Source organism: Eumetopias jubatus, unplaced genomic scaffold (genome assembly GCF_037043125.1).
Source record: "Eumetopias jubatus isolate StellerSeaLion01/CBP00866 unplaced genomic scaffold, mEumJub1_p1.0 scaffold_13, whole genome shotgun sequence".
In the NCBI taxonomy this organism is placed as follows: domain Eukaryota; kingdom Metazoa; phylum Chordata; class Mammalia; order Carnivora; family Otariidae; genus Eumetopias; species Eumetopias jubatus.
The window spans coordinates 93,538,052-93,564,939 of NW_028274819.1; the positions used below are offsets into that span (position 1 = coordinate 93,538,052).

The window sequence follows — 26,888 nt, forward strand, 5'->3', positions numbered from 1 at the left end:
GAGGGACTAGATGGTTTAATGAGGCCCAATGTGTGGAGGATGTTTTCCTCTTTTTGAGGGAACAGGAGATGAGGCATTGAGTCATTCTAGGGTTGTGAGAAGGACGGGTAACACCCTGAACCAATCAGGACAGCGGAGGGCGGTTGGAGGGGGAACACCGGTCTAATGCGCGGCGGGACGTCGAGGATCTGGGATTTCAGACTCTCGCAGAATGGGCTGCCTTGGCGCCCAATCTGCCCTCGCGATCCCGGACTGTGTCTGGGATCCTGAGAGAATGCTAGAGGCCAAGGAAGAAGGCGAGGTCTCGGATTTGGAGAGGAAGTGGGGTAAACCGCCTCACCTCTTCGTTGTCTCAGAGCTGGTGCCGACAGTTCCAGTTGTTATTTCTCGTTGCTGGGTAACCTTTTTTTTTTTTTTTTTTTAAATTCAACTACGGCGGCCGGGAAGCGCAGAGGCACGGCCTCGCCCGGCGGCCGCGGGCGGTCTTCGCGACCGAACGTCTTGGGAGGGGTGGGTGGAGTCAAGCCTCCCCGCCTCGCGCAGGCCCCGCCCACGACCCGGGTCCCGCCTGGAGTCCGCGCCCGGAGTCCCGCTCCCGGGTGTCGGATCTTCGCCAGTATGGTAGTACCGGGATTTGTATTTGGGCTGGTGCTACCTTTAATCCTGCCGGCCGGCACAAGTGCAGGTGAGGCGGCCCGGCTCGGCCCAGGCCCTGCCGGTCCGCCTGCGCGGGCTCCGAATTCCCGCGTCCTCTGCAGGACGCGCGAACCGCTACCCTGGAGCCGGCCTTCTGACCCGGGCCTAGGCCGCAGGGGTCGGCTGGGCGGGAGTTCCGGCCGGTCCGCTTCCTCCACACCCTTGCACCGTCGCCCAGATGCCGGGTGTGGCGCAGAGGGAGATTTCGGTGTATCTGAGTGGGGAGGCCCAAATGTCCCAGACCGAGGCCCTTGGGGTCTTTGCATAGTCGCAGGGGAAGTCGAGGGGGAAGGGGGTGTGTGAAGCTAGTTAGATAGTATTTGGAAACCGGTGGCTGAGTCATCCACAACATTTCCCTGCTGCCCCCTCAGCAGCACCCTTGGGGAGGGTTTGCTTCAAGCTTGGTTCCTTGGGGGAATTATATTTGACTAGTTTAAGTGGTGATTAGGATTAGGAAATACAACCCCCTCACTCGCTTCGAATATTTAAGGCTTAGTTTTGATTTCTGGCGCCGCTTACAGATATCGGTGGTGGGATAATAGGCGTGGCATTGGGGAGGAGGGTGACTAACTTTGACTACTGTCCAGGGCCGATGCTGTCGTTTGAATACTCCAGGCTGAGCACTGAGCCACAACCATGGAGAACCGGAAGGTGGAATCTGCCCGCTAATGCCAAGTAAAATGATAATGCTGGACCTATGTTTCCTTAAAACCATTCAAATAGTGGACCCCAAAGATCCCTGCTAAGAAATGAAAGTTGAAGTGAGAATGGGGACAGGGTGCAGAAAAATGACTGTTGCTATACCTGAGAATCCAGAAGTACCCAGACTGAGACCAACTGTGGCCCCTCAGTAGTGTCTCAGGCCTTAACAGGAGTGTAGACCGGCAGCACTCTGCATAGCACTTTCTGACTCTCATCCCCACTCTGACTTTTGAGTCCAGCATATGAGAGGAGAGTAGGGCCATTCTTTTATTAGTTTTTCTGTTAAAGGCTGTTAACTTTAATGCCAATACAGTGTTCTGTCTTCACTTTTGGGTCTTCTCGTTACATTACTGGCATTAACAATGACTATTTTTCATTAATGCTTTAAATTTTCTTTCCTTCTTGTTTGATTGCATATCTTGGCATCTGTCTTAACAATCGTTCCCCCTGTGCCCATGTTGACTGTGTCATATTTGAAATGTATAAAAATATATGAGCAATGAAACAAGAAAATGAATACCCAAGGGTGCTGCACCCAACTTAAGAACTAGAACATTGCATTTTATTGAGACTCTCTGGATGTTTCTCTCCAGTGCATCCACCAGGTCGTCACCAGAGGTAACTTAACCAGTGTCCTAATTTTGTCAGTCTACTTTTAATGACTACATTTACCTTCCCCAGAACGCTAATTCCTGTTTTCCACCCAAATGGTGGAAAAATTGAAGACCTAAAAAAAAAAAAAAATAATAATAATAATTCAAATGCTAAGTGTCTTGTGTTTGACAAAAAGAATGACCAGTCCTGCCTCCTTTCCTATTCTCCTATTTTGTCCATTGCTCAGTTCCTTGGTAATGTTCCACTGTCTACTCTTATCGGCTTGGAATGTGAGCATTATAAGGGCAGGGAATATGACTTTTTTTTTTTTTTAATCTACAACCAGTATTTAACTGCAGCAGAGTGGAAATTGCATTAACTTTGGAATCAGGTGGCTTGGTTTCTAGTCCTGTCATAAATTACCTATGTGATTTCAGGTTGGTCAAAGGAGTTGACTTATGCGGTATGCTTAGCACTGTGCCTGCCCCAAGTAAGCTCCCCAGTAAAACGTAAGCTGTCTGCTGCTAGCAGAGATTTTTGTCTGTTTTTTTTTTCTTTCTTTTTCTTACTATTATATCCTCAATGCTTAAAGTGGTGCCTGGCACACAGTAGGCATCAATAAATATTTGTCGGATTAATTAATATGCAAGCTATTAACCTCAATTACCTAAGCTAGCCGGGTGTTAGTCTGTTGATCATGATTGTACGTTGGGGTGTGAAAGATTCTCTCTACCTCTAAAATTCTTTAACGCAGAATAGAGCCAGGCACAAGGAGGTCCAGTAAGTGTGTGTCGGCGAAAACAGGCGGACTTGGAAAGATGTGTCCCCAGCCTGGAAGACAATGGCTGCACTCAGAGCGCCCTTTATTTGCACAGGCTCATGTGGGAGCGGACAGCCAATTTCCTTCACTCCGTTCCCCCCCCCCCTTAGCTCTTAGCCCTTTAGTTTCCAGTTTTTGTTCCATATGAAGTACCTACCCAAGACTAGGCCCACCCACACATGTGCCTCTCCCCTTCCCTCCAGCATGCTGCCAACCTGCTTATGCAATTGTGGGGTGTTAGAGTCTCTTCTTAGAGCATTTTGCTTGTGGTAGCTGTGCATCTCCAGCCCATTATACAGCCTTCTGGATGATCTTTGCTTGTCATGTCGGTTTTATGATGGGACTAAAACTCATGAGAGAGGGAGAGCCGAGGATGTTTAGCGACTGGGCTGTTATTCAAAGCACAGGACAAATACGCTACCGGGTCTGTGTAGGAGACCCCATTAGCTCTGGTCCCTGTTAAGCGTAGTCTAAGGGGCCATCTTTATTGGTAACTTCCAGGGAGGAAAATGTCAGCCTTGTTAGTTCTCATTCTCTTTCCTGCCTATCATTTTTGTTTAAAGCCCTTAAAAAAAAAAAATCTTAACTTTGTTAATTATTTTCTTCTAGGGATTTCAGTCTGTTTTGTTCAGACAAAGTGGGATATAACTTAAGTTTTTTTTTTCCCCTTTTAAGCTTTGATGAGGAACTCACTGAGATAATTTGGATAGATGCTTGTTATTAATAAAATACTTCAATATAGGCTGCATGTTAAAAATAGGAATGATCTCGTTAAAGTGAGTTCTTATTCAGTCTTGTTAGTGACTCTAGAATAGAATCTACCGTTTCAAGTGCTCTCCTTCTTGTGCTTTTTATATAATTTAGCCTGTGAAATGGGTAAAATTGAGACGGAAGACCTTTGTTCTGACATTTTGACCTTCTGTTTCTCACTGACCTTATTATTTCATCTTATTTATCTGTATTTACCTTAGAAGGAAGGAGACATTGCAGATATTCATAAATGCTTATTTAGAATTTTCAGTGGGTTGTCAAAAAAAAACACAGTAAGGGGAATTATTTGTGGGAAATCGACACTGGTCGGATGCAAAAGGGGAGATAAAGAGTGGGGGGAAAGATTAGGGAAGGCTGTGTTAGAGAGAGGCAGGTTTCTTTATTCCCAGCAACAAGGAGTGGGCGTGGTAATGGAAAGTAGGGGAAGGAAGTGGTTTATTTTTCTCATAAATACCATCTGTGGGGTGTAAAAGAGGAGCATGTTAGCAATTTGGGGGGGAGAGAGTGAAGCATCAGGGCCAAGCCCAAGGGCAAAAGCAGGTCAAGAGCTCTGAGGGGGAGGAGGCTGGTGGCACATTGGTTGCCCTAGGCTCTGAGTTTTCCTTTTATTGGTCACCTTGTACTATGCTGCATATCTTTGGCAACTCTTCTTGTTAGGTCGCTCACCTAATTAGAAGGAATAAGATCTAGTTTTAGAAGATGAAAAGGACTGGTTATACTCAAATTGCCCTGTATAAAGACTTTATGTTCCTTGCTGTTTAAGCAGCTTCAATTGGTGATGAATATCCCAATGATGCTCTTCTAAGTGTTTGTTAAATTTTTTAGATGTTGGTTTTCGCTTCGCCTCATACATCAATAATTACATGGTGCTGCAGAAGGAGCCTGCCGGGGCAGTGATTTGGGGCTATGGCATATCGGGGGCCACCGTGACAGTGACTCTGTACCAACAGCAGGAAGCCATCATGAAGAAAGTGACAAGTGTGAAAGGTAAGGCCGCTGGTCCTTTGTTCAGCTTTTGTCCTCTTCTGCCACCTGCTGGATAATCTGGAAATGAATGCTTAGGCTCCAGCTCAGGTTATCCCAGTCATCCATTTATTCATCCATCCATAAAAACTTGAGTATTTACCATGTGTTGCGCCCTGGGGATACAAAGGAAATCAAGACAAAGTCAAAGTCCCTGCCCTCCAGGATCTCATGGAATGATGGGGATAGACACCAAGTCATCAAGTGCAGCGTGATGAATACTATGAGGCAGGTGTATATATGGTGTCATGGGATGCAGAAGAGAAACATCTAACTCAGACTGGATGGTAAGAGACGGTTTCCACAGAAGGTGCCATTTGAACTGAACTGTAAATGAAGGAGAGGTGGTATGGAGGAGGGCTGAAGAACCTAGGCTCTGGATTCCTGGCTTCAGGTTCTGACTCTGTCATGTTATGACTATATAACCTCGGGCATGTTATTTAATGTCTCTGAGTCACAATTTCCTTATTTGTAAAGTGGGGATAATAATGATATTTAGGATTAGTGCGAGGATTACATGAGTTAACACATGTAAAGTACTTAGAACAGTGCCAGGCACATAGGAAGTACTGCATAAGTGTTAGCTGCCACTATTATTATTATTATTGTATTTAGTCGGTCAAATATTTATCAAGGGATACAGTAATTAGCGAGATAGATGTGGTCTGTCTCCTAAGGAAGCTTACAGATTAGAGGAGGAGAGAGAAAAATAATAAGCAATGACAGGTGAGTGCGTTAGGTGCCACAGTCTAGAAGTGCAGTGTGCTCTGGGAGTGCTTAGGAGAGATAATTCACTTAGCCTAAGGTTTATCTTGAAAGATGAGTGGGGCAAACCAGGTAGTGGGCATAGCCTGGTTGGAAGCATGGAGGCACGAGTGAGCACAGGTCCTTGGAGAAATGGCAAGCAGGTTGGTGGGCTTGAGCGCTCGGGTATGTGCCTGCCGGCAGACGAAGGTTGGAAATGCAGGAATGCTTGTCTGTCACTGCTAAGGAGTGTATATTCTAGTTTGGATTTTGGGATTTTAAGTAGCAAAATAACTCAATCAGATTTGTATTTTAGAAAGATGACTCTGGCAGCACTGTGGAAAGTGGATTGGAGATGAGTAAGAGTAGAGGTGATGGGAACTGTCATTATGAGATTCAGGCAATAGACAGTGAAGGCCTGACCCGAGATAGTGGCCGCAAGGATGTTCAAGAAGGTGAGAATCAGAAGCCTCCCTGGGCAGACAGGTCCTACAAAGGATTCTCTGTCTAGAAGAGATAAAGCTATGTAAGATAGCATGGGAGGAGCATAGCTGGAAGTTACTAGACGCAGGAGGCCACAGGCAGGGCTGGGTCAAGTGGAGACTGGATCAGATCTCGGTTAGAGGTAGCGATATAGCAACGGAGTGTTGAAGGTGAGAGACAGACGGGTAAGGAGGCTACTCTGGGAGGGCGGTGGGGTGAATGTGGGAGTTGGTGGTTTGAGCAGTGGCTTGAATATATATGTGACCGGGAAGCTTGTGGAAATTCTTTTGGCCCTTGAAAACAAAGATTGCCTAATCAGTTCTGTCAATATCCAGTTGAGAGTGATCCAAACCCTGGTGCAGGCTCTTTGTAATTCATTTCCATTCAACAGACATTTTTAACTACTGTGTACCAGCCATAGATGCAAGGTGAGTGCTTCTAGTTCTTGGATTTTAACACTTTTTGAGGTAAGAATGTTATTGGGTGAGTCTAAAAGAGTTAAAAGGGAAGCTTAAGCTGATTGAGAAGTTGTTCTCTGTTAGATTTAAATGCTGCTGGTGACCTGTAGGATAAAATGAAAACGAGTTCAATTCAACAGATGAGCAGTGCTTTCTTTTTGTGTTGTGTCTATCTCAGAAATTAACAGCACAGAGCGTAAATACTGGTGATCTCAGTAAATAATGTCGATTTAGAAGTCCAAAGAACCACTGTAGTTTAAATACAATAAATAGGATTTCTTTGGTGCCAACAATTAACATACCAATACATATTTAGGAGACAGAGACTACATCGTTAGTACTGTAATGGTAGATACAGAAGATGTGTGTGTCTATGCATATATGTACATATGTATGTGTGTGTACATATATGTACTTTATTTACTAGGCTCTCCACATTTGCTTGGTACAAAAGAAAGGTATTTATTTTATGTAGATCCATAAACCTACTTATAGGAGCATCTTGCTCTGTACTGCCCATATATATAGCATTTCAGATTTTTTTAAATGTTCTTATGCATTATTTTTAGTTTTTTTCTCCCTTCATGGCTATTGTAGGACCAATATTTGGAATGGCCAGAGATGAGGCAGGAGGATAGGTAGGGACGACAAGGTGTAACGGTAATGATTAGGGGCTGAGCCTTTCTTTTCCTTCGTGGTGGTAGTGAACTTGCTCACTTGTCTTGAGTTCAATCCTATAAACATCAACTGAGGGCTTATTGTGTATAAAACCCTGAAGCCCTAGAAAATACAAAGAAGAATACAAATTGTGCCCATCCTCCAGGAACTCACTCTCTCATGCTGTCCTTTCACATTTGGTACTTTTGGTTTAAGTAATGCTTCTGTTGCTTTACTGCAAAGTGATGTGTCATTTGAAGTTAAAATATCCAGCAGCAACTTAAGGGAACCAAGTGATTCATGGACTGTTGATGGTAATTGCACAGGAAAAAGGATGTTGTTATTGGTAGCAGTGGGGGTAGATCTATTTATTAGGCTCTCCACATTTGCTAGGTAGAGAAGAAAGGTATTTATTTTATAGAGATCTATAAACCTACCGATAGAGGCGTCTTGCTCCATTCTGCACCTGAAGCAAAATGGATAAAGTATTATTTGGAGTAAAGGAGGTAGACACGTAGGAAATTTTATAGGGCAGCAAAGAAAATGTTTCTCAAAGGAAATACTACAGGGTATATTGGAGGGTTGATTTCTATCTAAATTTTGATGAGGACTCTGGGATTTTCAGCTAGACTACCTCAATTTGTCACTCTGTCTCTGTTAATATTTAACTTATTACCTATAATCAGTCCCCTGGGTGCCCATAACAAAATGGAATTAACAGCATGAAGGTTCTTGTCCAGCAGACTGACACTCAAGCTTTGGGAAAATTAGAACTTGAGGGATGGTTGGGAATATGGGTCAGGTACTGGGCCTATTCAAAACATATTGTCAAATGATGCATGATGATTCTTTCAGACACAAGGAATAAAATAGGGGAGGATAAGGTATATCCTCTCACTCTGATACACGTGGGGGACGCATGGAGGGTGGTAAAATGAGGGTGCTTCTGGATTTGTCGTCATGACTGAGGTAAGTAGAGATATTTTCTCTAACTTAGAAAATTCCAAAAAGCTTAAACCCCTTAGAGAAGCAAAAACCTCCTGGTTGCAGTGTTAGCATGCATACTCCTTTTCTATGCTACATAATAAATTACCACAAACTTAGGTGCTTACAAGAACACATTTTTGTCATGACACAGTTTCTAGAGATCTGAAGCCTGGGCGGGCCATCACTCAGTTGGGTTCTCTGCTCAGGGTCTCACAAGACTGAAATCAAGTGTTGGCTGGGCTGTGTTCTCATCTGGAAGCTTGACTAGGGAATTATCCATCTCAGGCTCCTGTAGGTTGCAGGCAGATTCATTTCCTTATGCCTATAGCATTTGTGGAAGCATCTCTGCTGCTTCAAATCTCCGACCTTGAGACCTTTGTTTTAAAGGGCTCATCTTATTAGGGTCGGGCCTACCCAAGGAAATCTCCCTTTTTATTAACTCAGAGTCAACTGATTAGGAACTTTAATTCCATCTGCAAAACTCCTTTATCTTTTCCATATAATGTAACCTAATCATCACAAGAATGACATCTCCTCCCCCATGCCATTTTCTGTTGGTTGGAAGCAAATCACAGATTCTGCCTGCATTTGAGGGGAAGGGGATTATATAAGGGTGTGACTTATGGGGGGGTCACCTTGGGGTGTATCTGCCATAGATTCTATCATTTAAACAACTTGCATAAACAGTTTTATCACTAGAAAAATATTCAAGATTTCTTTTTTCTTTTTACATTCATATTTGGTAGCGGTGGAGATGAACTTTATACAGAGTAAATGCAGGTTGTCAAGGGGAAGTTTGGGCACTAAGCCCTCCCAGTCACTTCCACAAATCATTGAACTGATTTGCAGCTGGTGAAGTGCCAGGGTTTTGTGAGGGAAGAAGCAAACAGGGCTGCTTCTTTCATCTCTAGGCTTTTCCTTTTGGGAAGGGAAAGGTCATGGATAATTTTCCTTTTTCTCTTGGCATGTGAGATTTGGCACAATAACCTGAAAAATAATTAACATCTGATGTGAATAGCAAAAAGGAAAAAAAGCATGAAAGCACTTTATGACTAATCATGTTTTTAGACAAATTCCTTTAATTTTTTTCCCTTTGATGATTTGTTCTTCTGATTTTTGAGGTGGGGGTTGGTCAGGGAGATGGAGAGAAAAAAATGAAGAGAGTTCTTTCTTTTTTTTTTTTTTTAAAGATTTTATTTATTTGACAGAGCCAGAGAGGGAACACAAGCAGGGGGAGCAGGAGAGGGAGAAGCAGGCTTCCCACTGAGCAGGGAGCCTGAAATGGGGCTGGATCTCAGGACCCTGGGATCATGACCTGAGCCAAAGGCAGACACTTAACGACTGAGCCACCCAGGCACCCCTGAAGAGAGTTCTTTACTTAAGCTCTTGGCCGGACTATGAAGAGAAGAGGGACAGGAAGAAATAGGCCACCAGATACACTCACCGTTGGACATGGAAACATAAGTCCCTAATCAGGTTGCGTGGCTTTCTTGTTGGTGTAACTCAGGGCTGGGGTTTACTCTCTGCGGTTTACTTGATGGAGTGCCTGGCGCATGGTAAGCATTCTAAGACATTCTGTAATGAAGGAAGGACATGAATCTTCCCCAATGGGAGAAGAAAGAATGTGAGGAAGCAGAGATACGAATGCAACAAAAATGAGAATTTACAGAAACCTGGGCCTGGATTGGTAAGATAGGCAGTAAGATGACAGGTGATGAGGGCCCAGAAGAAGGAACCAGAGCAGCTGTTGCTCAGAAAGCCCATCATTTTCAGCAGAGAGCCAGCTGGATGGTGAACTTCCAACTCTTGGTAGTCAATGACTCAGTTTTATTATTTGGATTCAACCTAATGGACTTGGTGGGTCAACACAGTTTCTAAAAACTGTAAGTGGATTTCATCATCCTGTGGTGAGCTCCACTTTATCCAGTCCTGAACTGCCAGCCAAGGACCAATCAATTCTCCTTGGGAAACAGGGTGACTTTTGCCTTTGCCGTCCCACCCTTGCCTTTAGTCTAAGAAGCAGCCTTCACGGGGGTTGCTCTCCTTTGTATATGCTTGACTGGGGAGGGAATCCTCATTGTTTTAACTGAATTGTTTCTGAGTTAGTTTGAGCCCTAGTCAGCTCTCTGCAGTGGGTCTGGTTTCCCCTGCATTCCTGGGCAGGTAACTTCACTTAACCCTCATTATTGTGTCAGAGTTTATTTTTCTTTTATCAAGTGGGAGAGGAAAACTGCTTGAAACTAAGAGAAGTTGAGGAGTAGGGCAGAGGAAGTTCTCCAAGGTCTTTGAGGGAGTTGAGAGTTTTCCTCAGGAGAGTAGTTCTTGGGACCAAGGCTCAGGTCTAGATCCCTAGTCCTCTTCAGACTATTCAGGTGCTAGGAGCTTATCCTCCTGCTGTAGTAGGATGGTGTTGCCATCTCTTGTCCAAATGTCTCACCTTCCACTTATTTGTCTTTTTGTTGCTGGGCAGCAAAACGTTTCAGAAGTGCTGGTGAAGGCCATTTTCTTCACCAGCCATATTGCATGATTGAGGCTAAGTGTAAAATCCAATAAACAACAGCGAGTAGGAATAGATTGTATAGTAGTAGAAAGCTAAAAAAAAAAGTTCTGCCTAAGTTTTTTGACCTCCTCATCAAGAGATGAGTAATGTTGGTGGCAGAAGGACAGAGCTTTAGGAAGATATGTCCATGCAAGAAGCCTGGGAAGACCTTGGCAAGACTGTAGTTGGGACAGATTGGAGTGTCTGTCTGCTCAGAAGCGTGAGCCATATGGTGCATATCACACCTGTGCGACACAATCTGCACTAGCTGCCCACTGTTTCCAAAACAGTGATTTTTCCGCTTTAGGTGAATTATGCATTTAATATGTTGATGTCTGGCTATTGGTGGTATAAAAACACTAGTGACCGTTTGGACCTGGCTTTAATTGACCTCTAAGGGAGGGGAGTAGCAATCTCAGTCGGTTGTACTTAGGAGAGGAGCAAGCATGTACCCTTTTGCTGATGCCTTGAGGCTTTTGGACGTTTTTCCCCAAGACGGAGCAACCCTGTATGCTTTGAGCTTTTACTAATCTCCTGTCGCGCATCTGGACCTCTCATGCTCCTGCTTAGCTTTTGCTGATTGGAGAGAACTTAGTACAGTGTCTAGCACATAGTAGGCACTTGGATAGTATTTTTATCATTATTATTTTTTTACCGGTTGCTGTGATAACTTCAGGGTGCTCCATTTCCAGTTCTTACCATTCTTTCCCGTTGAATTAACATTAATCTGATGGGCACAAATTAGAAAATACTTTGTATTCTTTGGCATTGTGCCAAGAATATTTATTCTAAAATGATCATTTCTCTATTTTCTTTATTTTTTTTTCACTCTCATTTCTTCAACTTTATTCATGTCGTTTGGTTCTCTGAGGCATAATTTTGCCATTTTGAAGATATTTTCCCTAAGTTTCTGAGTATGATGTTGGCATTGGTGGTGGTATGAGTGGGTGAGAGGTAGGAAGGTGGTAGGGGGGTGGTTCCTAAGGAATATGCTATGAATTTCTGAAATAGGGTCTTGGATAGCTTTTTCATCTCCCTAATTGAGTCCGAAAACCTTGAGTCTGGTAAATAACTCTGAAAATAATTAATTGGGGACATCTAAATATCTTCTTCAGAGAGATTAATTTGTATGCTCCTGCTGCCTCTTTATATGTCACTTTCTCTGCTCACCTGTGAGTCTGGAGAACCCAGACCCAAAGGTAGCATTAATTTTTGGAAGCGACATGGGGAGTGGGTGGGGGATTGATGACAAGGATGACACCATCAAGTAAGGGGAAAGTTCCAGATTGTAAAGGATTTTCTCTAACCTGTGTTCACATTTGATTATATAATTACAGATTAGTTTGGGGGCACTGTGTAAATCTATTAGATTATCATTCTGTTAATATTGACAGTTGGATAGTATAATAAGAATTTCTATTTTATTTTTTAATTAAACTCCCTGAATTTTAATCTCAGTATATTTTTGTCTGTTCTCATTTAGGATGATAACTGGGTGATTTATTTTTCCTGTAAATGCTTCAGTTACAAGGAAGGAGGGACTGGTACAGATTAAGGATAGAAATTCTTCTGCTTTTTTTTATCTCTATTTGCTTGTGTGAAATTTGGCCAATCTTCGTATCTTTGCATTTAGTTAATCACAATGGCTGGGTTTAGCCACAAATGAGTATGATGCATGGCAGGATTGTGCTTTAATTTCATTTTAATTGATTGATTAATTCCTTGGAGCCTCTTAATGATTTCAGCACGCTCTCACAGCTGGATGGTGGTACTGGATCCTATGAAGCCTGGTGGACCTTACAACGTGATGGCACAGCAGACTTTCAGGAGAAAGAACATCACCCTGAGAGTTCATGATGTCTTATTTGGAGATGTCTGGCTTTGCAGTGGGCAAAGTAACATGCAGATGACGGTTTCCCAGGTAATTTGTAGAGGCTCAGTGTTAATAAATAATGTTGATGATGATGAAGAAGAAGAAAAAGAAGAAGAAAGAAGGGGGCAAGAAGGAGGTAGAAACCTTCTTTTTTACCAGGGGCCAAGATCTGTGCCAAGTGTTTGGCATGTAATAATTAATTTGACTTAACAACTTTATGAGATGAGTACCATTCATCTCACAGATGAGGACACTGGCCCACGGAGGTTAAATTACCTGCTTAAGGTCACACAGTTAATAGAGGATCCAGGTAATGTGACTCCAGAGCCTGCTTTCTTAATCACGCCTAGTGCACTGTAAGGGTGCGGGGCACTCTTTCCTCCCCTTCCTGAGCTAAAGGCAGAAGCTGGAGTACCTGATGGTCAGGCAGATTTCATATCAAATTGAAGACAAAGTAGATTACTCTTCTTTATGATAGGTTTTAGAAGATGAGCTTCTGGAGAGAGCCTAGGAAATCAAAACAATTAGATTTTGTTTTAAGCTCTGCATCTGATAGAATACATGTCTTTTGTTGTCATGGAGATTTAACAGATTTTTGAGACTGAATGTTGGCTTTGCCTTTTACCAGTTGTATGACTTGGAGTAAATCACTGTATTTCTGAGACTTTGTTTTCAAAACATGCTTTTTAAAACAATCGTGGTTAAAATGAATATAACATCATATTTATCATTTTAACCATTGCTAAGTGTACAGCTCAGTGGCATTAAATATATTCACAGTCCTGTGTATACCTGTCACCAGTATCTATACTCAAAATTTTTTCATCATCCCCAACATACACTCTGTGCCCATTAAACAAGAACTCCTCCTTTTCTTCCGCTTCTAGCCCCTGGTAACCTCTGTTCTGCTTTCTCTCTATGAATTTGCCTATTCTTGTACCTCATTTTTCAGTGTACAAGTCTCTTACCTCCCTGGTTAGATTTATTCCTAAGTATTCAATTCTTTTATTTATTTATCTATCTATTTATCTATCTATCTATCTATCTATCTATCTATCTATCTATCTATCTATCTATCTATGTATCTGTGTAGAAATCATCTTTCTTTCTTTTTTTTTTTTTAGATGCTATGGTAAATGGAATCATGCAATCTTTGTCCTTCTGTGTCTGACTTATTTTACTAAGTATAATGTTTTCAAGTCTATCCATGTTGTAGCATATATCGAAATTTTGTCTCTTTTTATGCCACGTTTTGTTTATCCATTCTTCTGTTGATGGACGCTTGGGGAGTTTCTGTCTTTTGGCTCTTGTGAATGATGCTGCTATGAATATCGTTCTACAGATATCTGTTCCAGTCCCTGCTTTCAGTTCTTTTGGATATATACCTATGAGTGAAATTGCTGGATCATCTGTTAGTTCTATGTTTAACTTTTGAGGAACCACCAAACCATTTTTCCATAGTGCCTGTACTATTTTATGTTCCTACCAGCAGTCTGCAAAGGTTTCAATTTCTTTAACACGTGTTACTTTCCAGTTTTTTTTTTTTTTAGATTTTATTCATTTATTTGGCAGAGAGAGAGAGAAAGCACAAGCAGGGGGAGCGGCAGGCAGAGGCAGAGGGAGAAGCAGGCTCCCTGCTGAGCAGGGAGTCCGACGCAGGGCTGAATCCCAGGACCCTGGGATCATGACCTGAGCTGAAGGCAGATGCTTAACTGACTGAGCCACCCAGGCACCCCTTTTCCAGTTTTTTTTTAATTAAAAAAAATTTTTTTATTATAGCCTCAGTAGTTATGAACTGGTATTTCATTGTGGTTTATTTGCATTTCCTTAATGATTAATGATGTTGAGTGTTATTTCATGTACTTATTGACCATTTATATATCTTCTTTGGAGAAATGTCTGCTTGAGTTCTTTTCCCATTTTTCAATTGGGTTGTTTGTTGTTGAATTGTAGGAATTATTTATATATTCTAGATATTAATCACTTTTCAGATATTTGATTTGCAAATATTTTCCCATTCTGTAGGTTGTCATTTCACTTTCTTGAGCGTGTCCTTTGAGACACAAAAGTCCTTAATTTTGGTGAAGTCTAGTTTATTAATTAGTTATTATTATAGTTTATAATAGTTTATTTATTAATTTTTTGTCATCTGTGCATGAAATTGTTGCCAAATCCAATGTCACGAAGGTTTGCCCCAATGTTGTCTTCTAAGAATTTATAGTTTTAGGTCTTTGATCCATTTTTTTGAGTCAATTTTTATATCTGGTATAAGGTGAAAGTCTAACTTCATTCTTTTGCAAGTGGATATCCGGTTCTCCCAGCATCATTTGTTGCTTTCCCCGTTGAACTCTTGGAATTCCAACTGACCATGTATGTGAGGGTTTGTTTCTGGGCTGCTTCTTCTATTCCATTGATCTGTATGTCTCTGCTTATGCCAGTACCATACTGTTTTAGTTACTATAGCTTTGTAGAAGATTTCAAAGTTGGGAAGTATAAGTCTTCCAACTTTATTCTCCTTTTTCCCGATTATTTTGGCTATTCAGGGTCCCTTGCAATTCCATATGAATGTGAGGATATATTCTTCCATTTCTGCAAAAAAGGCTGTTGGAATTTTGATAGATACTGTGTTGAATCTGTAGATTGCTTTGGGTGATATTGATAGTTTAATGGTATTAAGCCTTCCTAATATGAAGGGATGTTTTCCCATTAATTTAATCTTTAAATTTTTTCATCATTGTTTTACAGTTTTCAGTATATACATCTTACCCCCTTTGCTAGAGTTAGTCCTAAGTATTTAATTCTTTTTGATACTATTATAAATGAAATTTCTTTCTTAATTTCCTCATAAGACTGCTCATAGCTGGTGTATAGAAACAAGGGATTTTTGCATGTTGGTCTTGTACCCTGAAACTGCTGAATTAGTTTATTAGTTCTGGTAGCTTTCTTGTGGATTTTTTTAGGTTTTCTAATATAGGGGCATATCTTCTGTGGATAGAGATAGTTTTACCTATTTGGATACCTTTTATTTCTTTTTACTTGTCTAATAGCTCTGGCTAGAACTTCTAGTTACAATATTGAATAGTAGTGGTGAAAACAGATATCCTTGTCTCGTCCTGGTTTTAGGGGGAAAGCTTTCACTCTTTCACCACTGAGTGTGATGTTACTTATGGGTTTTTCATAAATGCCTTTTATCATATTGAGGAATTTTCCCTCTATTCCTAGCTGTCTGGAAGTTTTTTTTTTTAAATCATGAAAGTATGTTGAATTTTGTTAAATGTCTGAGACTTAGTTTTCATGACTATACTACAATAGTGATTATATCTGACCTAATTTACAAAGATTGAATTACTGTGTTTCTAAAAGGTCTTTATAAATTGAAAACTGCTGTCTAAAAATAAGATGTCACTATTTTTTTTTAACTTTTTATTATAAAAAATTTCAAGGACACACAAAAGTTAAGAGACTTATACCCTTGGGGCGCCTGGGTGGCTCAGTCGTTAAGGATTTGCCTTCGGCTCAGGTCATGATCCCAGGGTCCTGGGATCGAGCCCTGCATCGGGCTCCCTGCTCAGCAGGAAGCCTGCTTCTCCCTCTCCCACTCCCAATGCTTGTGTTCCCTCTCTCGCTGTCTCTCTCTCTCTGTCAAATAAATAAATAAAATAAAAAAAGACTTATACACACCTATACACCCATCGCTTAGATTGACAGTTGTTAATATTTTGCCATATTTGGTTTGTCTATTTATGTGTGTGTGTGTGTGTGAACTATCTCAAAGTAAGCTGTAGACATCTTGGTACTTCAATTAGGCGTCATATATATTCATATATCAAATTAATAGGTTTAGATATGTTTGTTCTTTACACAGAAAGGGGAAATAATAGGCCAGTGATGACTTTTTTTGCTCAACTTTTTCTTCTGTTGGCATCAGTTCTTCTTTCTCTGTTTCAGTCATGGTCTTTGAAGACTAACTGTTCTTAAATTGTGAGACCTCGCATTTTTTCTCCTCCCTTATTATAACTATATAGAGGCTTCACTAGCTATTTACCCCGCTAGAATGTTGGGTGGAAGAGCACTGTGTAGGCTTCCAAGGAGGGATGGGGCACATAGAGTACGTGGAGAATCAAGTGGGACAGAACAAGGGAATACTGACTTGCCAATGTGTTGGTCAGTGATGAAATTCACTTTGAAGCGTTCCTGTCTTCATTGCTATTAGCGAATAGGGCCCCTCTGATAGACTATGAGTGAGGTCTCTTAAGTAAAGCTGGATAAAAAGGACACTGGAAAAAGTTGCCAAGGAAAACACGCCTCTTACTTTGGTGTTCTAGGAAGGTAGCAGCGGTAGCACAAAGCCTTGGTGCTATATGTCTTCAGCACTCAGCTTTCTTTTTAAAATCAGCTGTACTTTCCAAATTAAACCCCAAAACTGTCTAGAATGAAGAGGTTGGATTTCTGGATAGGGTGTGATGGGGTTAGTGCTTTGGGCCTCAGAATTGTCCTTGCTTCGTTTGTTTGCTGGAAGCAATCTGATTTAAAAATAAAAGTAAGGGAGACTGTTGTGGTTTCATTTAAATTGAAATCAGGGCTGGACAGTGTATTAGCAAGTTCATAGACATATTGAAACTATATCCACTTAAAATATTGCTGAAAGAGGAGTAAAGATTTTGTGTGCAGTATCAGAACTTCTGAGAAAGTAGTCTGACTTAAGTTCTATGACACATGTGAAACTGGGATTGATTTTCTTTGCTTATCTGTACGTCCTTACTTTTTCTATAATGAGCATGAAATAACTATAATTTTTTATTTTATTTTAGTTTTTAAAGATTTTATTTATTTATTTGACAGAGACAGAGACAGCGAGAGCAGGAACACAAGCAGGGGGAATGGGAGAGGGAGAAGCAGGCTTCCCGCTGAGTAGGGAGCCTGATGCGGGGCTTGATCCCAGCACCCTGGGATCATGACCTGAGTCGAAGGCAGACGCTTAATGACTGAGCCACCCAGGCTCCCAATAACTATAATTTTTTTAAAAAAGCTATAGAAACAGGAAACTGATACTGACTTAACTAATCTCTTAAATATTTATCAAAGGCACAGTTTACAATAGTCATGTTATATAGACAGGAATCATAGGAATAAATTCTTTAATTTGCATTATGGATTGGCATAGATATGTTCTGCATACTTTATTTCCTTTAATTGGCTAAGAACTTGAAAACATTATTGTCTTCCCAGCTCTTCCTCTAAAACTTAATTTCTTCTCAAGTTGATTTTTATTTTCCTGCTGTTCACTCATTATTTACTTATCCATTTTTGAGAAATACTTAAATTTGAGATTTAAAAATCTCTATGATGACATTGTGATATCAATTCATTTATCTTAAAAGAAAATTGTAAAATTGAGTCCTTTCGTATACCTTATGATTTCTTGTTTTGCTTCTATTGCTTCTACCCCTGATTGCTTTTTTTCCTTTTTCGTTTGTTGACCAGTTAGTAGATAATGCTACTAAGAAGATCCTACTCTGGACATATCTACTTCATTTTTTTATTAGTTTTATAATTCAGAATCTAAATTCTTGCATTTATGTCTTCATAACCGATATCTTATTTACTCTTGCTTCCTGCCCTGCTTAAATATATGGACAACTTTGAATTTAAATGTTTATTAAGGTGAACTTTAATGGGGCTCCCTTTTAGCACCAGTGAGTGGAAGCAAAATTGAAGTTTTATATCTTGAGAGAAAGCATGGTTTTGTATAGAAGTGGGATTGCTGCTAACTCACTAAGGAAAATAGTACTTTCCTTAATGTTTTAATTGTAGTTCCCTGTTTGCACAGAAAGCCATGGACCAGATGTGTTTGTATCTATACAGTCAGGTTCTCAATAGCTGTCTATGCCAGGCGATCTCATCCCGTTTTCTGTCAAGCTGAATCAGATTTTGGTATTGTTAAGGGTGAACACATTCTCTCTGCCTAGAATTTACTCTTACGCATCTTCTGTATTAGACTAAGGCTACAAGCTCTGAGATATAGGATGGAAAAAAGATTCCCTCTGACACAGCTAAGTGTTAATTTAAAAAACTTTTTTTGTTTTAAATCATGCACTTAGTTTGCAAGACAACATTTTAGGTGCTGACAGTATCCAAAGCCTAGTTTTCCAGTCTCCTAACACTCTGCAGAACTTTATTTTTTGATCAAAAGGATGCTTTATATGACTTGTCCTTTATCCCTTTTGCTCCTTTTCCTCTAAAGACTCCCAGCAAGACACACAGCACACACATACACACGTACACACATGTACACACATGTACACACACGGTGTCTGTCTCTTCTCCTTGCCCCCCTCCACGTGACTTTTCTGAGGAGGTAAGATTTCTACTATAACCTACCATTCTTCACATTCAAATGAAGGGAATGGCAGATTGTATGCCCATCTTGTTGTTAGGGTAAAGTGGAATTTTAAGATTGAGTGTTATTTATAACGCTGAGTGAGATGTGTATAAATGGAGAAAAGTCTCAATGTTCATCTGTCGCCTCCTAAGGCAGGGTAGGTCTTAAGACTTGGATATTTCTAGTTAGGCTCAGAAGAAGTTGGCCACTGTTAGACAGGAAACCCAGTTTTCAATATCTTGGCAATCCCCACATTCCTACTTTACACGTAGAGAAGTCAAAATCCAGAAGAAAAGGGCTGGTACCATATAACAATAAAAGATTCATGGGAGTTATGATGGCCGGCTTATTTATAGTTATTCCCTCAACTTCAAAACTGTTCTATTATACTGTGGTAGAAGGGACTATAACTTACAGAGTCCAAATTCTTTTAAGTAAAATTCCCCCATTTCCCCTGCACACACACACACACACACACACACACACACTCTCTCTCTCTCTCTCTCTCTCTCTCTCTCTCTCTCTCTCTCACACACACGTGCCTTGCTCCCTCATGCAGACCCCATGCCAAGATTCTCTGAGGAAATAGATTCTTGACGTTTCTTCATTAATTCAAGAATGTGGCATAAAGGTTACAAAATGAACACTGGGGAGCAGCTGCTTTGATGGTGAACTGCGGGTCCCTTGAGAGCCAGTGGTTCTCCCTCTCAGCCTCCGCAGCCTTAATGACTTCAAATACCTTGGTATTCATTTACATCCTCATTTAAATACTTGGTAGAAAAATAATTACACTGAGGTGTTTGATGAGATGAAATTTGATCTTAGCAGATGGAGGAAGCCTTCCCCTTTCATCAGCAGGGAAACCAAGTGTCATTTAAATGAAAATCTTCCTGAAATCTCTTTATTCCTAAATTTGCTGCCAATATCCCTGAGGAAATGCTTCCATCAAGAAGGCTTGGTGATATTGGGAAAGGGTACCAATTTCAGAAGTAATTGTCATCAGGCAGAGCCAGAATTCCCCCCTCCCCACCCACCCCCAGCCCCATTTTTAACACTTGCTGTGGCTTTCGAGTTTTTGGCTTGATATAGTACACAAATGTGAGTTTGAGAATGGAAGTTTTTCCCAGCCAGGGTTGGGGATCCAGTTCCCCAACTTGCTGTAGTGTAGGAGGATGCCGGCCCCCCGACCCTGGCGGCCGTGCGCCGCTCTGCAGGGCTAGCAGCCGTCTACACCACAAGTAGCTGGTTCGCCCCTACCGCCTCCCCACGCCGGCAGCTCACTGCGAGGAGGCACTTGAGTTCGCAGTCAGTGCGGAAGCCGGTGTGGGTGGAGAGGCGAGAGGCAGTTTCACCCCCGTTTCCATGGCAGCAACGTAAGATCCGCGGCGCTGAGAGCAGAGCGGATTTCAAGGGAGGTGACTTTTTACAGGTACTTGCTGCTGAAAAATAGTTTTCCTGCCAGATTAGACTGTGAGCGCTTGAGCCTGTTTGTACTCTTTACTGTTTATTTTACAGTACGCTTGCCAGGCAAGACTGAACAAACAGGTCTGGATTTCCTATGGAATTTTCCCGAGACCGGCTGTCACGTCTGTCCCGCTAGCGGGGAGAGCGGTGGCCCTGACCGGCTAGAGCGGCTGTTACGCAGGGGGCACTTCCGGCCGTGGCTTCCCCGGGAGACCCCGAGGCACATTTCGTTTGCGGCTGGCCGTCTTCTTGGCCACAGCAGGCTCCGTGGCCAGTCGGAAGGCGATTGGAGGGGCAGCCCTGTTTCAGCGAAATGCCCCGTGGGGGCAGTCGGCTGCTCGGCGGCGGTTTCTCTCGCACTGGGGGCTGGAGGACCAGCTGTGTTCCCCGTGCTGGGTGGGAGGGAGAGGGGGCCAGCTGCACGCTCTGTGGCCTGCGGCCAGTGGAAAGTCTCCAGCCGCCTGTGCCTCTCGCTGGGGCGGTCCTGTCAGCTGGGGCTCGCGTTCCCTGAGGCCAGTGATCACTGGGCTTCCTGATGCTCCTGCTGGCCCTTTGTTTGGGGAAAACCAGACCAGTCCAGGGGGGAGAGAGAGAAGACAAGAAAAAACAAACACACTACACATGACAAACCAAAACAGTATATTTACAATACGTTCTTTGTAAAAAACAAAAAACAAAAAACCTAACTGGAAAATCAGGATGGAAGGAAATAGCACTTTTGTGCAAGCTCACAGAGGAATGACTAACAACGAAGCTACTCAGTAGAACTCGTTCTCATCCAGAAAAGCTCCAAGCCATTCCTGTCATACTCTTGGCAACTGATGAGGTTTCGTAAAGGCATTTGGGGAAAAAACGATGTCTTTGGAGGGGACACTTTTCTTTGTCTGGTTCCTTGGGACTGCTCTCAGCACTCACGCTGAACGCCACCTTTCAAACTGCCATGCCTCCCATGCTTTTCTTGGGTGATTTGCCAGGATGAGATGAGAATTTAAGCATGTGAGACATTTCAGTATGTTTCAATACTTCTACAGTCATTTCTCAGGTGTGTTCCTTTTGAAGACACCTCTCTTATGGGCTGTGGATTACACAAAATCTACCTCCTCCTGGCCTTTTGGGTTCCATTTTGAAAAGAATTTAATGCTATGGTTTTATGTTATGAGATACCTTTTCTGAATAAAAGTATTTTAGTTTTAAGGTATTACAGTGGTCTAACTGATAGTTGATCTTCTTCAGCCTAAACCTCATCTAATTCAGACTTACTCTTTGAGATCTCAAATTTCACTGTGTTCTCTTTTCTTTGGGGACATGATTCCTCATGGTTTCAGTTCATCAAGATGCATCAAGGTGACTCAGACCAGCCCATCACTGGTTTTGGTTATTTATTTGATCAGTCTTGGTATATGAAGGCTCAGAAGGAGCTTGGAAGAGTGGCAGTGTTTACTAAGAGGTAGTAGGATGATTGACCACCCACTAGGTGGGTGTAAGAAATGACATTCCTGTTTCTTTCCTAGGTATTCAATGCCACAAAAGAGCTGGCTAACACCGCGGCCTATCAGTCTGTCCGCATCTTCTCCGTGTCACTCATTCAGGCAGAGCAGGAGCTGGAGGACCTTGCTCAGGTTGACTTGCAGTGGGCTAAGCCCACCTCAGGTAAGGGATCGCTGGAACACGTGCCAGGACCTACATAATGGGTCAGAGCCCTAGGTGGAATCTGTAATCCTGGGTTTGCTTCTGATCTATTTATTATGATTTAACCATCCCTTTACTCATTTCTTGTTGACTTTCCACCTGATTTCTGATGGTAGCCATTTCATGTTTCCTCCCAAGATTCCCCCAGTGACTCTCCCCCCTCTGTTGCTCTGAGCAGATGATGCTTCCTTGAGCTTCGCTGAACACACTGAGGCCCTTCAGCATGAGCTCTGCTGGCATCTCTCCCCACTGCCTCAATGCTCTTCTCCTTTTCTCTCCCTTCCTTTGTTTCTGTGTCTGAACACAACGGACTGGGGTCCTTTCAGGGCTGCCTCTGATGCGGGTGCTGACCCCCTCCATGGCCTTCTTTTACCCCTTGAGCTCTGGTCTTTCATGCCCTTGTCCATTCAGCACAGAATCCTTATTTCCTGCCTATTCTCTGTTAGGCTTTGTGCTGGGCCCCAAAGATACAGCAGTGAGCAGTGCAGACACAGGCCCTGCTCTCAGATTTCGCCTTCCTTTTATTCTGACAAAACAAAGGAAAACCGTACATAATAAACACCCTTCTCATGATGCCTCACCTCTCTCCTTTGCTTTCTTAAGCTTTTCTAGGACATCTTTTTTTCTCATTCTTTTCACTGCCTTTCCATGTGTTCATTCTTTGTAATTTGGCTTCCGCTTCCGCCTCAACAACTCGCTCACCTCAAGGCTACTGCTGTTCTTCCAGTTACGCATTCCAGACACTCTAGCATTTGACACTGCTGACCGCAGCTTTTAGGAACTGCATGTTCCAGGGGCGCCTGGGTGGCTCAGTCAGTTGAACATCCGACTCCTGATTTTGGCTCAGGTCATGATCTCAGGGTCCTGGAATTGAGCCCCTTGTTGAGCTCTGTGCTTAGTGGGGAGTCTGCTTGGGACTCTCCCTCTCCCTTTGCCCCTCCTCCTACTCTCTTGCTCTCTTTTTCTTTCTCTAAAATAAATAAATCTTAAAAAAAAAAAAAAGAAACTGCACACTCCTCTTCACTTGCATGGTATCCCGTCTCCCTAGTTTTCCTCCTCTGGCTTCTCCCTCTTTCCCTTTGCTTTCTTCTCTCTCTCCCTCCAAATGTGGTCCCTCATGCTTTTTCTCGTCCCTTTTCTTTTTTTGTCATACCTGCTTTACTTTGCTAACCTCTGCTCCCACATTTTCTTTTTTTTTAAATTCAATTAATTAACATATAGTGTATCATTAGTTGCAGAGGTAGAGTTCAGAGATTCATCAATTGCGCACAACACGCAGTGCTCATGACATCCCGTGCCCTCCTTAGTGTCCATCCCTCAGCCACCCCGTCCCCCCTCCCCCCTCCCTTCCAACCACCCTCAGTTTGTTTCCTGTGATTAAGAGTCTCTTATGGTTTGTTTCCCTCTCTGGTTTCCTCTTGTTTTATTTTTCACTCCCTTCCCCTATGCGCCTCTGTTTTGTTTCTTTAATTCCACATATGAGTGAGATCATATGGTAATTGTCTTTCTCTAATTGACTTACTTCACTTAGAATAATACCCTCTAGTTCTGTCTGCATTGTTGCAGATGGCAAGATTTCATTTTTTTTTGATGGCTGAGTAACAGTCCATTGTGTGTGTGTGTGTGTGTGTGTGTGTGTATACACCACACTTCTTTATCCATTCATCAGTCATTGGACATCTGGGCTCTTTCCATTATTTGGCTGTTGTGGACATTGCTGCTATAAACATTAGGGTGCAGGTGCCCCTTCAGATCACTACATCTGTATCTTTGGGGTAAATCCCTAGTAGTGCAATTGCTGGGTCATAGGGTAGCTCTATTTTCAACTTTTTGAGGAACCTCCATACTGTTTTCCAGAGTCGCTACATCAGTTTGCATTCCCACCAACAGTGTAGGAGGGTTCCCCTTTCTCTGCATCCTTGTCAACATCTGTCATTTCCTGTGTGCTCCCACCTTTTCAAGTGTTAATTCATTCAACAAATATTTGAGAACCTGCTGTGTGCTAAGCACTGTTCTCAGTGCTTCGGGGATGGCAGTGCATAAGACAGGCAAGAACACCTGATCTCATGGAGCTTGCATGCTAGCGTGGGGGATTATAGCAAATGAATAATAAAATCAGTACATTATATACAGTGTCTGATACTACTCAGTATCACACTATCTGAATTCTCCCTATGAGAACTCAGGAACTGAATCGATTTGGGTAAATTTTTGGATAAATCTTTTGGTCTATGAACTTTCCCTATGTGTTATCCAAAACTCAGGAATCAGTTAGATTTGGATAATATATTTTACCTTGCTATCAGCAGACTTTTCACTCTAAACTTGGAGACCGAATACATTTTTGGGTATGAAGGGATAGGGTAGATGGTGAGCAAACTAATGAGACAAAGACACATAAATGAAATACATCAGGGAAGGGGGTGCAGTAGGACTGTTGGGGCTGGGATGGGGTTGTGGTTTCTAGTGGAGAGCAGCCATGGAGGTCCCAACAGAGAAAGGAGAGGCAGTGCAGGTACTGGGGAAGAGCACAGTAGGTCAGGCTGCTCTTACATTCCAAATTTCTGCCACCTCTCCTACTGTTGTCACATCTCTCTGACTGCAGCTGGGAAGGTTCTCTGATACTAAGGACTCATGATTAGATGGGAGCCACCCGGATAATTCAGGGCAGTCTCCCCGTCTCAAGGTCCTCAACCCCAGTCACACCTACAAAGCGCCATAACCACATAAGGTAACACAGCCGCAGACTGCAGGCCTTGGAGTGTGGGCATCTTTGGAGGGTTGTTCTGCCTTCCACACATTCTCGTCCCCAAGCATTTTCAAGTGGCTTTGTGGCTTTCTGCTTTCTTTCTTCCAAGATGTGATTCCTCTCCTGTCTTATCTTCCACTATTCTCCTTTTATGGTCTAGGCTCTAATCAAATCCTTTCAACAGTTTTCCTACTCTGTGTGCCTTTTTACATATTGTTTCTTCTGCCCAGAATACCAGCTCTTCATCCCCCACCTCTCTCCCCCTCCCCCTCATTTACCTTTTCCTTCTCCCTGCCCATCGGTGGATCTGCCTTTATACCAGCTACCCACAGCCACCAGACACCAGCCAATGAACATTTACTGACTCTCTGTTAGGTACTAGACATTGGGGATCCAGAAGGGAAGAAGATAAGGTTCCTGCCTTGGAGAAGCTAATACTCCAAGGGTAAGGGAAACACTATGCATAGAGTATTATGGAAGCACAGGGGAGAGGGGTAGGTCTTATTAGGCTTTTTGTGATGTGCCTTTCATTTGCTCTTCTTTCTCTTGCTGTTGAAACCCCTTAGCACTTGTTTGTACCTCTTGAGGCACTTAACCATATTTTGCTGTATATTTTATTCAGCTGAATGTTTGGCTTATTCTGCAGAATATAAGAGCTATGAGGACAGCCTCCATATCTCTTTGTTTACTGTATCCCAACTATCTAGAAGGGCCTGGCACCTAGAAGGTGCTAGTCAGTTTTATCTCATTCGAAATTGATTGGAATTCCCAGTATTACACTGTCAACTTTTTGAGTGCTGGAAATGTATTGCGTTTGGGTCAAAGTGCCGAGCCAGTGACTTACATGCAGTAGAACTACCGTGTTTCTGACTTCTTTTGTTTAACTTTTCCTCAACAGAGAACTTAGGCCATGGAATTTTCACGTACATGTCAGCAGTGTGCTGGCTCTTTGGGCGTTACCTGTATGACACTCTGCAGTACCCCATCGGGCTGATCTCCTCCTCGTGGGCTGGGACACCCATTGAAGCCTGGTCATCTGGAAGGTCGCTGAGAGCCTGTGGTGTTCTGACGCGAGGGTGAGAAAGTATCCTGAAGTCTGGGAGAAGGATCCAGGAAATTTTGTAGGAGAGAAGGATCATGGTTTTCTCTGGGGAGTCAAATATTTGTTGAATGTCCAAATAGGTATTGAACGTACGTATTATTGCACGAACATGTAACGTGTTATTTTCACTGTCATCAGCACCATGCTCATCTGAGAATATGTCAAGAAGCAATTATGATCCTTTTCCTTAATAATAGTAATAGCTAATACTTACTGAAAGCTTTCTCTATGTTGGATACTGTTGTAATCACTTTATATTTATTAATTCACTTAGTACTCCCAACAACCTCTAGAAGTGTAGATACTATTAACACAAATAATATGTGGATAAAGCTGCTAAGTCTCAGAGTGGTTTAGTAACTCGCTCATGGGTAAACTGGTAAGGGGCAAAGTCTGGCTTCAATGTCTGTGCTCTCAACCACTGTGCTGTATTGCCCATAAGAATAAACAGTCTAACAGGAAGAACAAATATACATGTAATCAAAGAAATTTATTTGATTATGAAATTCTGATTATGAAGGCACAATCAGGAAAAGCTGGATCTGGAAGAATATGTGGAGTGGGGGAGAAAGGAGTAGTTAATAAAATCGTGACACTAATATTAACACAGAGATTAACAGTATGTGAACTGCTTTCACAGACATTGTTTCATTCAATCTGGGAAGGCCCCTGGGGAGAGGATGGACTTGAGCTCTTGGTATAGCTCAGGTAAAGACATGCCTGTAGGGAAGGGGAGATGTTCAGCTTTGGAACTAAGAGAATGGCCTGGGTAGAGTGGGAGGGATGTAAAGCCAGACTTCCCAGATCTCTGGGGACAGGAAGGGACGCCACCGAGTGTGTGGGGAAGTGGGCATTCTCATATAGAGCTGTCATGAGTATAAACTCATATATGCATTTTACAGAGAACTTTAGGAATGTGTTCAAAGCCTTGAAAAAATATGCCCTTTGACCCAGCAGTTTCATTTCTGGGAATTTATCTTAAGGACATAATTAAGCATATATGCAGTGATTTTAGGTATAAGGAAGATAAGCAGAAAGCTTAAAAAAAAATCCAAGTATCCATCCACTGAGTACTAGTTAAATAAATTGTCTGCATGAGATACTCATAATAAAACACTCCTCCCCTCTGGTTTTAGTGACCTTATCTGGAAACTG

The 26,888-nt window shown here is 42.3% G+C and overlaps 1 protein-coding gene across 4 annotated transcripts in view; it reads left to right on the forward strand.

Annotated features, from left to right (window-relative positions):
* The first annotated feature begins 556 nt into the window (after positions 1–556).
* The window catches only part of SIAE (sialic acid acetylesterase), a 39,085-nt gene continuing 12,753 nt past the window's right edge, over positions 557–26,888 (forward strand). For 2 of the 4 annotated variants that reach the window (XM_028125870.2, XM_028125873.2), the window contains exons 1-5: positions 557–685; positions 4,409–4,570; positions 12,220–12,395; positions 21,705–21,843; positions 25,530–25,707. In XM_028125870.2, the coding sequence (XP_027981671.1) occupies positions 619–685; positions 4,409–4,570; positions 12,220–12,395; positions 21,705–21,843; positions 25,530–25,707 (722 nt within the window). In that variant the 5' untranslated portion in view covers positions 557–618. Of the gene's footprint in view, positions 686–1,139; positions 1,372–4,408; positions 4,571–12,219; positions 12,396–21,704; positions 21,844–25,529; positions 25,708–26,888 lie in introns of those variants that run through there. The other 2 variants (XM_028125872.2, XM_028125871.2) reach the window with 2 other exon arrangements.